The 14,202-nt window shown below is 39.8% G+C and overlaps 1 protein-coding gene across 2 annotated transcripts in view; it reads left to right on the plus strand.

Annotated features, from left to right (window-relative positions):
- Positions 1-734: 734 nt before the first annotated feature.
- LOC306911762 (glucocorticoid receptor-like) overlaps positions 735-14,202 on the plus strand; it is a 56,110-nt gene continuing 42,642 nt past the window's right edge. For both annotated transcript variants that reach the window (XM_079487390.1, XM_079487391.1), the window contains exons 1-2: positions 735-1,520; positions 2,641-3,650. In XM_079487390.1, coding sequence (XP_079343516.1) covers positions 2,650-3,650 — 1,001 coding nt within the window. In that variant the 5' untranslated portion in view covers positions 735-1,520; positions 2,641-2,649. The remainder of the gene's footprint in view (positions 1,521-2,640; positions 3,651-14,202) is intronic.

Here is a 14,202-nt window from a genome sequence, read left to right on the forward strand (position 1 = left end):
TTTGGGCATCACAGTGGCTGAAAGGTTTGCGAGTCCTGCTCGAAGGTTATGTTCTCCCCGTCACCGTGGGTTTCCTCCAGGTACTCGGGTTACCCCCACAGTCCCAAGTGATGCAGATCAGGTGAACTCCAGTCACTCAAATTGCCCTTGTGCGTAGTTTTAAGTGGGCTGCTTTGTAAGTCACTTTGGATGAAAGCATCACTTACATGGCTAAAATATAAGATGCTGGGATAGACTCCAGCCCCACAGCAGAGGATAAGCAGGCTTAAATGCGTTTTAATGACGCATTGCCAAACAACTACATAACAATGTATAATCATGACAGATATAAAAGCACGACTTTTGTTTATGTATCTCCATAGATATGTTAGGACATATGTTACGTTCGAGCTTCGCCTCGCTGGGTGTAAATCAACATGACGTCAGCGCAATAGTTTAAATGTAAAGTTCGTCTAACATGCGCATCTATAACACTACGTTAAAGTAGATCCCCCAGTGCGCATGTCTCTTACCTCAGTCTAAAGTCTCAAACATTTTGTTTATGTTTATTGAGCAGATGGGGAATAATTGCCGGACATGGTGCAACGGGGGGAAGTTGCTACCGACGATAAAGACGTTCGCGGGCGCGTTTGTTATCCGTGAGGTTTTATTTGGCGTTTGAGCTCCGTTTCGCGCGTATGTGCCCTTTGCCCCTCCACGGACTGTACTGCGCCATCGAAGCCCTGAATGTCTGTTCCGTCGTGTTTCCTGTGCGCACCCGTGGATAGTTACCTGACATCAAACGCGCACATCTCGCTTGTTTATGTCGCCGTGGGCCGGATACAAAACTTGCGTTACACCGGGCGAAAGTTGCAGCGCGCGCGACCTGCGCTAACTGGCATTAGCTACTAGATCGGTTCAACCGAACTAATCGCTCTGGATCTCTTTTGACAGTGTTCGTGCGATGCCCGAGGACTGAAACGACACCCGCAGAATGACATTCGCCGGTAAACGACGCGCTTGACAGTTTTAATCTTCTCCCACAGCCGCGCTGGCATTATCACGCGCGTACACACTTTGGGCATTTACAGACGCGTCAGCGCGATCGTATGTGGTTTATATGTTGCGTCGCGTTCGTATTGGCAGGGCTGAAGGGTAGCTTGTGACCCACACTTGCTCGAGTTTGTGTCTGAGGGGCGTGCACCGCGAAGCAGAAGCTGTTTGACGGGCAGATCGCGGGCTGTCGGGAGTTTGACAAGCGGCTTATGTAACGCTGGAGATTCTGCGCTCGAGCGTCAGCAAAATAACGATTATTCCTGCGGCGCAAAGTTTATTCGCCGACATGTTTTGCGCGCGTCGACCCCGCGCCGCGTCGATTTCTGCGTGAGTTGTTTGTCGAGGCTCGCTTGTGTCGAAGCTGCAACGCGTCCTGGCAACATCTTACAACGCTTATCGGCCATGCTGGAAGTTCCTCGAGCAAGTGTCGCGGATGTGATCTGAACGTATAGAAATATGCACTTTTCGACGGAAAGCTTATAAAGGTAAGTGTGGACTTGAGGTCATTTGCGCTGCGTAGCGAGTGCGTTGCGCGTTTTGGCCAAAAACGCAATTCGGACAAAGATTTTGCCTTTTTGGTGAAGGCGAATTTATATTCTTGGCATTTGAAATAAAACACTTCGCACGGCAGTATATGTTTTACACGTCTCCGGCTGCCTCAAAACGCTTGCGTCATGTGGAGGTCATTTTTCGGATTACACCGCGCTGTTTTGTTTCTTTCCGATTATTGCTGGTAATCTAAAGCTGTTGCGTTATTTCCTGTTTACAGGATCTATGTTTGTCAATCTTTAATAAACATTAAGCGGTTTGCTCGCTTGGTTCTGGGCGCAGTAGCGGAGCTCGGCCGACAGCTGGCGGCACTGCGGCGCCTCCGCCGAATATGCGTTTGTAGGGTTTTTATGAGTGATAACGTCGCTGCGTGCCTCGAGCCTTCGTTATCTGAAAAAACAGCCTCCCCATCAAACTCCATGTTGTGGTGTTAGTTTGAATGCTTTGTGTTAGTTTAATCAACTTTAGGGAACAGGATTTAATAGCACCGCGATGTTGCTTATGGATTCACGAGAGACAGGGACTTGTGTGCAAGGGTCAAAGGCTACAGTTAGGCTACAGGTTTATTTACAGTCAATATAGTATAACATTTTAGAAATGAAATCAAATCCGAGGAGATGAACGGCCTTTTTTCTTGCACTGGTATTCTGGAAGTCTAAGACGGACAGGCACCATTGAAAGTCTAAATGTGAAACATTCCTTACGAAAATAAATATTTTGTTATTAATATAGTTTAACTATGGCATTTAGAGTTAAACCGCAGTAAGCAGAACTGTGTGATGGTATCATCACAATAAAAATAGTTAAAATGGGATATTTGTATTAAAACCAATGGAATACAAATAATAATTTGTCAAGAAACCCATGTTTACTACTTTTACTAATACATCCATACTTCATTTTTCTTTAGTGCAAAAGCCAGTTTCATTTATACATATTTGCTTATACTTATGTGAACGGTATTGCAATGCAACCGATGTCGTTTTATATAAATGTATTCCTGCCAACCACCGGTTTTGTTGATGGTAATAACTTGTTGATCTGTTTGTTTGACAGGATCAAGCTATGGAACGCGGAGTGAAACGCAGCAGTAGTGAAGCTGAGGGTTTGACTTTTGGGGACTGCATTGAGAGAGGCCTGGTCCCTGATGTTTCCGATTTCTCGAATGGACTGAACGCTGATGACGTTCACAGGAATCTATCCATGGCCGAGCCTTCTTCGATAGGACACAACAATGAGGAACCAGATCTTAAGATATTGAAACCCTTCAGAATGCACCGCCAGCAAAAGGTTAAGGAGCCGCTTAGTCTGAGCATTGGGGAGAACTTTTCTCTCTTGGACGAGAGCATCACAGAATTAAACCGCAGTTCTGGCATGCATGCCACGGACACTTTCGCTTTGAAAATGGAGGAGTTCTCCCCTGTGGAGAAAGATCGGCTGGACTTTCCGTCCTACGGCTACCAGGATAAAGATACAGATATTAGCGAGAGACTTATCGGAGACAACGCGCTGGACATCCTGAAGGATCTGGACCTTCCCGGCTCTCTTTCAGACCTGGATGAGTTTTACGTTGCCGACGAGACTGCCTTCCTCTCATCCCTGGCAGTGGACGAGGCCCTGCTCGTAGAGAGCAACTTGCTGAAGGAAACCAGCCCTGTTGTCACTGGCAACAGCGCAACCTGTACAAATGTGAACGGCGCGGGGAGACGGCAGCAGATGGTGGAGGCCAATGTCAACATGCCGGTCATAAAGACGGAGAAAGACACAGATTTTATCCAGCTGTGTACACCGGGTGTCATCAAACAGGAGAATGAAAGGCGGAGCTTCTGTCAGATGTCAGGAATGGGTGGGTCTCACGGTGGGCCCGCCGCTGTGGGAGATCTGGGCGGACAGGGGTTCCACTACGGAACCGGTAATGTCGGGAGTTTACCCGATCAGAAACCTGTTTTCGGCTTGTTTCCGCCCCTGCATACCATCAATGATGGCTGGAATCGAGGAAATGGATACGGAGATGGGATGCAGAGAGCCAATGAGAATGTACTTCCGTCAAACTACCCCTACAGCAGGTAGGACAAAGGGCTTTTGAATGAGATTATTAGAATCATTTATGCAATTACCTTATTTTCCACAGAATTAAATAAACTGAGGTGATATATTTGCAGGGTTCCCACGGATATGAAATTATAAAGACATTTTAAAACTGGAATAGTCATAGAAACGAATAACATCCTTAGTCTCTTGAAAATTGTTATAGTTAATATTTTTATTTAGTTCTTCTCAACGATTAATCGCATCCAGAATAAAAGTTAGCGTTCTGTGTCACAAGTGTACTGTGTGAGCAAATTCATTTTTGTATTTACATCACAAACACATACACATGTGTATATATATATATATATATATATATATATATATATATATATATATATATATATATATATATATATATTTAGGAAAAATATAATATAAAAGTGTAATTTAAATGAAACATGCGTGTATTGCAAATATTTCCTAAATATATACATGTTTGTGTACGTGTATGTGTTTATAAATACAAAATAAACACGCACAGGGCACAGATGTATATTATGTAAACGCAAACTTTTATTCTGGATGCGATTAATCGATGAACAAGCATTATTAATGTAAATCTATTATCGTGTTTAATATCATTCTATAACATCTATTAATATAAATATATATTTTTAAAGCTTTTGTCCAAAAAATGACTTTTAGTACATTCGGACATTTTATCAGTATTTGTGTTCTCTGAGATTAAACCCATAACCTTTGTGCTGCTCCTGCAATGTTTTACTATTTGAGCAACAGAAACACTTTTTATGTGTTTTAACAGCAATCACAAATGCCTCGTGAAGTCATAGAAATGGCAAAAGCTCTCATATGCCTTGTGTTTGATAAAGTTGTTGATTTCAACTTTAATTAGTTTGAAAAGATCATGTGCCGAGCAGCGCGGCGTCCCATGAGGCCGCGTGTGCTGATCTGTATAGGTGCTGTGCCTGCCGGCACAAACACATGGGCCTGGTGGAGCTCCCCTCGGCCCAGAACAGCACACACGCCGCGCTCGTCTCCGAGTCTGACTCCGAAAGCCTTCAAGTGCTAATAGTGCTCGGCTGATATTTCACTGTATTTTAGACTTTGGGATATTGTTTTTCACGGAGTGGACTACAAGCTGCGACTCAATATAGCTGAAAAGTCCCCCAGTTCTGGAAATAATAAAGAAGGGAGTCTTTTGGTCTTTGGAAATATGACTTTGCGACTTGGGGCCAGACTTTCAGATGAACTGAATAAATGGTTGGGCGTGGGCCTGCAATGGGAAGTTTAAATGCACATTTATACACTCTGGGAGATTTTGTAAGATGTGAACTTGCTTGTTGTGTATTACAAGAGGTTGAAGTCATGGGTTTACTTAGGTGCATGTTTCGAATTTGTATGTTTAGTACCGCTCTGTTTATTGGTCTATCATGGTGAAGCATGAAACTGCGGTGTTGTTATTTTCTTCAACTGGTGCTTCGTGTCAGACTTTCTGAACGATGGTATTGAATATCAGTCTTGAAGTCGACAACATTAGATTATTTGTTGACCGTAGTAAATGCATCAGCTAACAATGAACAATTTCGTTTTTCAGCATTTATTGTTAGTTCATGTTAACTAATGCATTAATCGGTAACATGTACATCCTTCTTGTTAAGTGTTACTATCAGATATTTGGTTTCTTGCCACAGTTGCCTTTGGCTTGCTCACAGGACTGCCGACATTAACACACATACTTTCTTATTATCGCTATGAACAGTTTACAATGTAAAACAATGTAAAATTTGGGAAATTATCACACTGCATTAGAGAGAGCGAGCTTTATTAAGGCAGTAAACATGTCGGCAGTAGGGCTGTGTATTGGCAAGGGCCTCACGATACGATACATATCACGATAGATGGGTCCCGATACAATATATCACAATAAATTCGATACGATACAAACGTTCGATATATTGCAATAATTTGTTTCAAATAAAAATTAAGAGTGACCTAAAAATACATGTTGGTGTGTACAATCTATGGTATTTTGTTTTGTTCATCACATTATAGTGATAACTCTACACACACAAAAGATTCCATTCAATTTTATTAACAAAGCTATTTATTTTTATTTGTCATCTTGCTTGCACAGTGTTACTGAACAGCGAACATATACTGAAGTGTTTAAAGTGCATATTTTGTCAGTAAACACTTGAATGCAAATGCCACAAAAAACGGCATTAAGTGAACATTTATGAAACTCGCTGTCAGACAGAATGTTGTAAATAAAAAACAAAGTACATTAAAATTAATTCATGAAACTGAAATAGTGAGTATGCTTTACTATGCTGTAAACAATAACAAACTGCAGTTTTGCAACAAACTTATTTGTTGTTTTTAACTTATAATTCATAAAAAGTATCCAATGTGAATAACTTTAGCGGTCCTCTGAGTAACTTTAGGCCCACCTGAAGTGAACTGAACCAACTTTCCAACAAGGATACAAATACAGTGTTAGTTTATCTTTCGATTTTTGTTCAGGAACAGAATTTGATCAACATGTCCTGGGCTAAGTGCACTCCTCTGTGCTGTGATTATATCCCCTGAAGTAGAGAACACTCTTTCTGAGGAGACACTTGTGCCCGGGATACACGGGTATCTTTTTTGCGAGGTGTGACAAGAGTGGATACTAAGAGTTAGATAACCCTAACCCTAATCTTGTCATCTCCTCCTTTGACTGGTCGTGTGTGGTTTTCCTGTGTGAGGGTCTCACTGCACTGTACGTTTGCCCAAGTGGGTCAGCTAGAGTGAAAGAAACCCTTGGTCTCTTGGATGGACCTGCAGAGATGTCTTCTTGCACAGGACCTTGATAGCCCTCCTCTGGCACTACATCAGTCTTTCCTGTCTCCACACTAGTCTCTCTCTGCTGAAAAAAACATCAATAATTGTTTTAATCTATGGGATTGATTTAGTGCATCAGTAAATAGTCCCAAATACAAACAATGACTAGTGCATTAATTGTAATGTTAAATAATTATATTGGTGTAATTCTTTTTTAAATATAATTAAATAAAGTATTTATGGTTTTCAAATTTTTTTAATGTTAGCATTTATTTCATGCTTTTTCAACTTAAAATCCAATTGGTGGCATTGATTGTTTCTATGTGAAAAATGTAAATGGGATATCTCATAATATTGACAGAGCATTCTAATTTTTATTGGCAGAGCTTACCTGGCTCTTCGCAGCTTCTGCAATGACTTTCTCATTGATGTCCTGGCGTTTGTCCTCAGACAGAAAGGGCAAAGCCTTAAATCTGGGATCCATAGTAGATGCCACATAAAGAACGGCCTTCTCTTCATCATCCAAGTACCTCTTGTTAAGATCTAGGCATATGGCAGATTTGATTTCTTTTGTAATAGTGGAATCAGTGGGGCTTTCTTGTAGATCATGGATAAGCTGGGCATGGAGCGGTGCCACAACTGATACCGTTGGTGTGCTCTCCTCTGACATCACAAGTGTAGCTACCTTCATGGGTTTCAGCGCGATGACAATTTCCTCAGCCGATGTTATGTCTGACTCACTGAGGGTACAACCTTCCTTCTCAGTCTTCCTCACTTCACCTGAGAGGAGGGCAGCATGGATGGCTGGCTGCTGCTCCAGAAATCGTTGCAGCATGTCGAAAGCACTATTCCATCTGGTAACGACGTCAGTCATCAGTTTGTGTTCAGGCAGCTGTTGTAGTTTTTGTTTCTCCCGTAGTACATGGCTAGCTGTAGTGCTTCGTCTGAAAAAGCTGGTTATGCGTCTCGCTCTTCCCAGTAAGCGTGCGACTGATGTGAGCTTCAGTGCACGCTGTGAAGCTAAATTGATAGTATGCGCGAAACATTTCACATGTGTCATACCGGCCAGTTGCGCTGCTATGGCCGTGTTTGATGCGTTGTCTGTTACAATGGCTGGGTCTTTGTCTTTTATGTCCCACTCCACCAGTGCAGTTTTCAGTAAATCCGCAATGTTTATGCCTGTATGGCTCTCGTGCATTGCGCGTGTCTGTAAAACATTTGAAACGAGTTCCCACTCCTCAGACATGTGGTGTGATGTAATCATAATGTACGACTCCGTCACTCGAGAGGTCCATGCATCGCAAGTCAGGGCCACTCGCTCTGCCGAGCTAAGGGATGATTTGACCCTTGTTTTTACCTCTTCGTAAATCCTGGGTACTTCTACGTCCGTTATGTACCTCCGAGTCGGAATCACGTAACGAGGCTCCATAGTGTTCACCATTTGCCTGAAGCCGGGGTTTTCAACCACAGACTGTACGGTCGTAAATCTTTACAAATAAAATGTACCACCGACTCCGTTATTTTCTTTGCGCGAGCTGAGGTAGACGGAAGTTTGTTAGTGATATTATCTAATGTAGTTTGCCTTAAATCGACAGGTTTCGGCTGAGGTAGCTGTGCCGCCACTGCTCCTGAGTGATGTTTTGTTAGATGATAGCGCAAGTTGGTTGTGTTGCCTGGATATTTTAGTGTAGCCTGGCAAATCTTGCAAACAACATTTGTTTTGTCTAATTCGTTACTACCAGATTTATTTTTAAAGCCGAAGTGCGCCCACACGTCTGCCCTGCAAGCTGCAGGCACTCTAATACTTTCCGCCATTTGCTTTCTCGCACCCGCTTCATTTTGAGACATTGGCCGTATCTCAGCAAATCAGCGACATCAACAGGAACGGGAAAAATGGTCATGTGATGAAATTTTAACGTAATTTTAAATCCGTTCAAAACATGACTTATTTAAGGTATCGATACTATAGGTCGGACTATCGATACACTATCGTGAAAAAAAATATCGCAATAGTTAGCTGTATCGATAGTATTGCACAGCCCTAGTCGGCAGTGTGTGGAGCATTTTAAAGTGTCAGAGAAAGACACAGCAGGGAACTCGCCGCGCCGGAGTACATTTCTGAATGAAAGCATCTTTAACTTGTGTACTTTTTTTCTTCAAATCATTTTGCAATGTAGCCTATAATAATCCTACAGTTTATTCATATTTTGATCTAATAGTGTTGAATGACACTTTTTAATGAAGTGTCTTGTTGTAGGGGTACAGAGTACAGTGCATTCTTTCAGCAGTTATAGGCCTGATATAGGCCTATTCAAAAAGGGAGAGGGCTCTTTTTTTGTTTTAATTTAGCCCACTTGTTTTGCTCAATGTTCAATTTATATTCAAGACAAAAAATAAGAAGCATTTTGACCGTTCAGTTTATTCAATGGTGAAAAAGTTGGTTAAATAAATAGAAATACGAAAAAGCCACGTTCTGTGTTTCATTTTTATCCGGCTTCAGCCAAGAATTCTTTCGTTTTGGTGCATCGCTAGTATTTATAATCGAACCGTGATAACATTGAAATAGTGACAGTTGTTTCAAACTTAATGGTGTTTTTCTTGCCTTGGTTTAATCTGGATAGTTTAAACTGCACATAATCTGTTTGTTGATTCTTGTTCGCGGCCGAGTGAAAACATGTCCTTTGCCTCACCAGCGCTGGTGTTTCGTCCAGAAAATGCTGATCTCTTTTATGCTATGAAATTTCAGTCATTCTAAAACTAGATTTTAAACTTTTGTTCAGGACTTATTTCTTGGATATGTGTCATGATGAAAATATGCTTTTTGTTTCGCTGGGGATTTATGAGTGAAAATTTGCCGAAGGCTGGGACTGTCATCTCGGCTATAAAAGGGACGATGAATCATATCGAAATATTGACACTTCTTATAAACCTGTAAAAGATGAGAGTCAGAAAAGGGACACGTCAGTACTGATTCATGGTGATGTTGTAAATAGTTAGTCTCAAAAGGCTCATGTCAGTATATATATATAATTACATACAGATTGTCATGATGACTAAAGAATTATTGTTTTAATATTAATATGTTTAGGATGTCTGCATTAACTTTTAACATATAAGCTTTGGACCTCACAATTAACTTTACATTTTTGCATTTGCACAACTAGTAAAACTGTACTGGGTCGTGAGAGACCAGGGTCTGCTATGGTGCAGTGTAGTTTACTTGTCCATCACATTTTATTTTCAAGCCCCATGTGTTGAAGTGATGGCTAGGGCTAATCTCACGATTAGGGCTGAACGATTAAATGCATTTGCGATTAAATCGCGATGTGGTGAAACGCGATTTTCTAATCGCAAAGACTGCGATTAATTATGGGGATGCACTGTGTGATGCGACCCTGCTTGGAGCTGACCAGTACCATCTCAAAAGCATTAAAAATGCATGGAAAATGCGTGGCATTTTCTCCTTTTCCCCAAAGTGCTCGGGGCGGAAGCTTGCTCTCCTGTGGAGGAGAGAAGACACGTAAGCGCTGTTCGTCCACTAGTTATTCCATCACAGAGACAGTAATTAGCACAGATGGATAAAATAAATGTGATGGCCATAAATATACCTAAAGTAAATGCATTGTATGGGGATCGCTGGACATTGTTTAAGTGCAATCTACATGTTTATTACAGTGACTGCATTATTAGATTTATGTCATTTGCACTTTTGTTTTTGTGATTAATGACTTTCTTGTTACACCAAGTTTATTTGTCAGCGCTTTATGTCATGATAATAATAACATGGCTAGAAATGTATCAAATTATTCAATATATTAGAATGATTGAGGTACAAGTATAAAACGTTTGTAATCGACTTTAAAAAGCATCACCGGAATACACTTTTTAAGGACAAAGGAGATTAATTTTATATACAAATGGATCCATTAAGGCCATACAATATTTTGTTTATTTTTATTGTTCTGTGTTGTCCATTTTTTTAACTATACAATAGTAATATATTTGGCCACATAAAAATACTGTAGTAGCCTATACTATTGTATATACTAGGCCTATAGGAAACTGCAGCAGATAATATAGTGTTTTTGAACCTTTCCATAGTACATATTAAAGTACACAACAGTTGATCAATTTACAACAAGAATGCAACAATTTGCTGTATCAAATACTATATAACGCAACGGTATTGTTTCATTCATGTGTTGAGGTTAACCTGTGTTTTTTTTGGACATGAAACTCTGGACATGAGTCCGCATTACAGAAACACATCAAGGACCTTGCAGCATGGCGAGAGCGATTCGATAGCACACAGAGATCTTTACTCTCGCCGTGCTTCAACGTCGACTCGTACCCCGATGGGTCTGTTCAGCGCTGAATGTTGTCCAACACACCTCTTGTTTTAGACAACCGACAAGATCACCATCCTCGCGATTCCGTTGAAAAGTGGATCGAGGACGCCTTCAAGATCAGTTGAGATTTAAGATCGTCAGACATCTTGTTTTGTTGATTTGTTTGAACTTGTTGTTGAATCGGAGAAACAAGCTCATGGAATTTCCTACAGCAGGCCTGAATTCCAGCAGTTCTCTCATACTTCACTGAAGAGAAATATCTTGTCCATATCGGTCCAGTCGGTTCTGCGCTCCGTCCTGTGGGCAACATATCAAAATATGCTCATTTGCTTCACATTGATAGTAATTTGGTCATTCTTACAAAACAGATGGTCATTTAATTATGAAACATAATTGGATGACACAAAATGATCGTAATGAAAGTAATTGTGTTTTCAACCTTACACAAAGCATAATTTACCATGCGAATGAATTATGTATTTTATTGCTTTTTCTGCTGAAATTTTCATTAACCGTAACACATCCCGATTTGTCTAAATGTGCGTTATACATTCTAATTTAAACCGATTATGATACATCGCTTATTGCTCCCTGAACTCTCTGTAAGTAGCTTTGGATAAAAGCGTCTGCTTAATGACTAAATGTAAAATTATAGTATTCTGGATGTTGGATGTTCTTCTAGAATCTAGACGTTCTCAAATGGCAAAAGAAATTTGACTGAACATTCATGTATAATAAAAACGAGGAAATAGTAGAAAAAAGAAACATTTTCAAAGACTGTTTAAACACACACAAATATATTTACATTAAGTTTGATTTTATGCGAAGGAACACGTGTACAAGGATTAACAGATTACTTGATATTTTTGTAGTTAAAGGCTTAAAAGGAATTGTTCACTTTCGACATACAGTTTCATGATAATTCACTCACCCCGTAGTCATCAAAGATGTTTGTATTTTTTTCTTTAGTCGAAAAGAAATTAATTTTTTGATGAAAAGCACGCTCAGGACTTCACGTAATACGTAATTACGTTGAAAAGGTCACGCGTGATGTAGGCGGTACTGAGTCAGTGTTTACATGTTGAACATGCCAATGTCAAAGGCCGTTTACAAAAAAAATGGAGTTAAAAGGTAAAACAACGATGTCGGATGATTTTGAATTTGGGGGAGAAGATGAGAAGGATTTTTTCGCCCTGTCCTACCGACGTCAAGTGTGACCTTGTCAACATAGTTACGTATTACGTGAAGTCCTGAGCGCGCTTTGCAGAACAGAGCAAGGCGAGCATTTGTGTTTATAAAGCATATTGATTTAAATCTTTTGAGAAAATGACAGATTATTTTGCTAGATAAGACCCTTATTCATCGTCTGGTATCGTATAAAGCCCTTTGAAGCTGCACTGAAACTAATTTTGACCTTCAACCGTTTGGAGTCCATTGAAGTCCACTATTGGAGAATAATCCTTGAATGTTTTATAATTTACTCTGTTTCATTAAAACTTGATGAGGCATAAATGCTTTCCCTTTTTTTAACAAAACATGCGGTGGGATTGACGTTTTAATTGGTTACTGTAAAGTCCATTTTAAAGCCTTTTTAATTTTTTTATAACACATTTGATCTGGGTGGGACTTTAATCAGTTGCGCTTGTTGTAAAAGATTCTTTGTGTTTATCTTGAATGCACCACAATCGGTTTTGGACCAGCCTAAGTGTCTGCACAATGTGTGTAAATGTAAAATGCAATTAATTTAAATGTTTTCTATTCTCTGTTTCATGATTTACCAAAACTCCAGGGATTATATCAATATAATCCTCTCCTAAATCCAGTTCATGTCGTGGAATGACATAAGAGGTTTTGCTGGTGTTTCTAGGCGAGCAGATGTCAGCACAAATAGAAGAATATTCCTCCATGAAAATGAAACTCATTCCACTGGACGGTGCCCAAACGCTGAGTGCATTTGTCAGCCGAACAGTTGTGTGACTTTGAATAATTGGTGTCTCTTCTGAAGTTGCGATCTTACACCTTCCTTAAGGAGACTCTCACGTTTCTCGCAGTGGGACTTATCATAAGATAAACATTAGTTTGCCTCGCAAGTGAAGTTATATAACAGATTTCCTGTTTGGTTTCCAGTGATCCACTCTGTCGACAGTAGTGCTGGTTTTTATTTTATAACTTTATCTTATTGGAAAGACACATTGGGGAGTATCGCTGGAAATGAAGGGGGCGAGATTGTGAAATCCACTAGATTTGAACCCACTATCATTTTTAACTCCTGACTCATCTAGTGCACAGAATCAACAGTGTCGTGGCACAGCATTTGGAGAATATTCCTTTCCGAATCAAAACTCTGATATAAAAATCCTTTTGAAATATTCAGATATTTCATTTTTTATTCAGTGAATACTCATTAATTACCCATGTTGCATCGCGTGACACATTTTACAGCCTAGTATAAAAAAAACGTGTTAACTGGTCACACTGTCTAAATACACTTCTGGTGCTTTTTAAATGTTCAGTGTTACATGTTTTTCTTGTATTTGCTGTTATTGAATAATGACATGCTGTTATACGCATACATAGAATACAGTGAATTTTCATTTGTAAGGGATAGGGCTGAGGATGATGTATCGCTATTCACTCTTATTATACAAATCTATGCTTTATCCTCCATGAATAATGGATCTTGATCAGTTGGAAGTACCACCAATGTGCAAATGTATAGTATAATGCAATCTAGGTAGCTTTGGATAAAAGTGTCTGCCAAATCCATAAATGTAAAGTAAATTTAGCAATTGCAAGCATTACATTATATTAAATGCACTCACGAGCAAACATCTTAAAATGCAGGTGTGTTCGTCTCATACCTGCTAAATATAAGCATATAACATGATGTGTTTTTAGTTTTAATTGATTCTCTGTGTGCTATGATGAGAAATAAGGGTCAGTATAGGAAGGAGGATTGACAGCGTGATGCGATCGCTTTCCTCTCACATATCTAATTTAAGATTTAAAAATATGATTTCCGGAAATCATGAAGCCTTTGACTATGTAAAACACAGCAAACATCACATGCATGCTTTTAATGTTAAAATTGTCAGTATTTTGTATTCAAGTATTCAGACAGACCATGGTATTAAAATTCAGGTCCACCAGTGCTACCAAGCAGAAAAGTTAATTTCGACACACATCGTACATTTATTAGTGTGAATGTTATTGCTACAACTATCCACTTTTTTATTTTTACAACGTGTGGATGTTACAACAGGGCAGAGGTTGTGCTACGTCACTTTGGTGCGATGTGATATTCGTGCCAATTTGACGCACATGTGTTCTTTACACTTACTGTATTTTAATACCACTTAATACCACATTTTAACCACTGGTTTGTGCGCGCCTG

Source organism: Barbatula barbatula (genome assembly GCF_947034865.1).
Source record: "Barbatula barbatula genome assembly, chromosome: 22".
In the NCBI taxonomy this organism is placed as follows: Eukaryota; Metazoa; Chordata; class Actinopteri; order Cypriniformes; family Nemacheilidae; genus Barbatula; species Barbatula barbatula.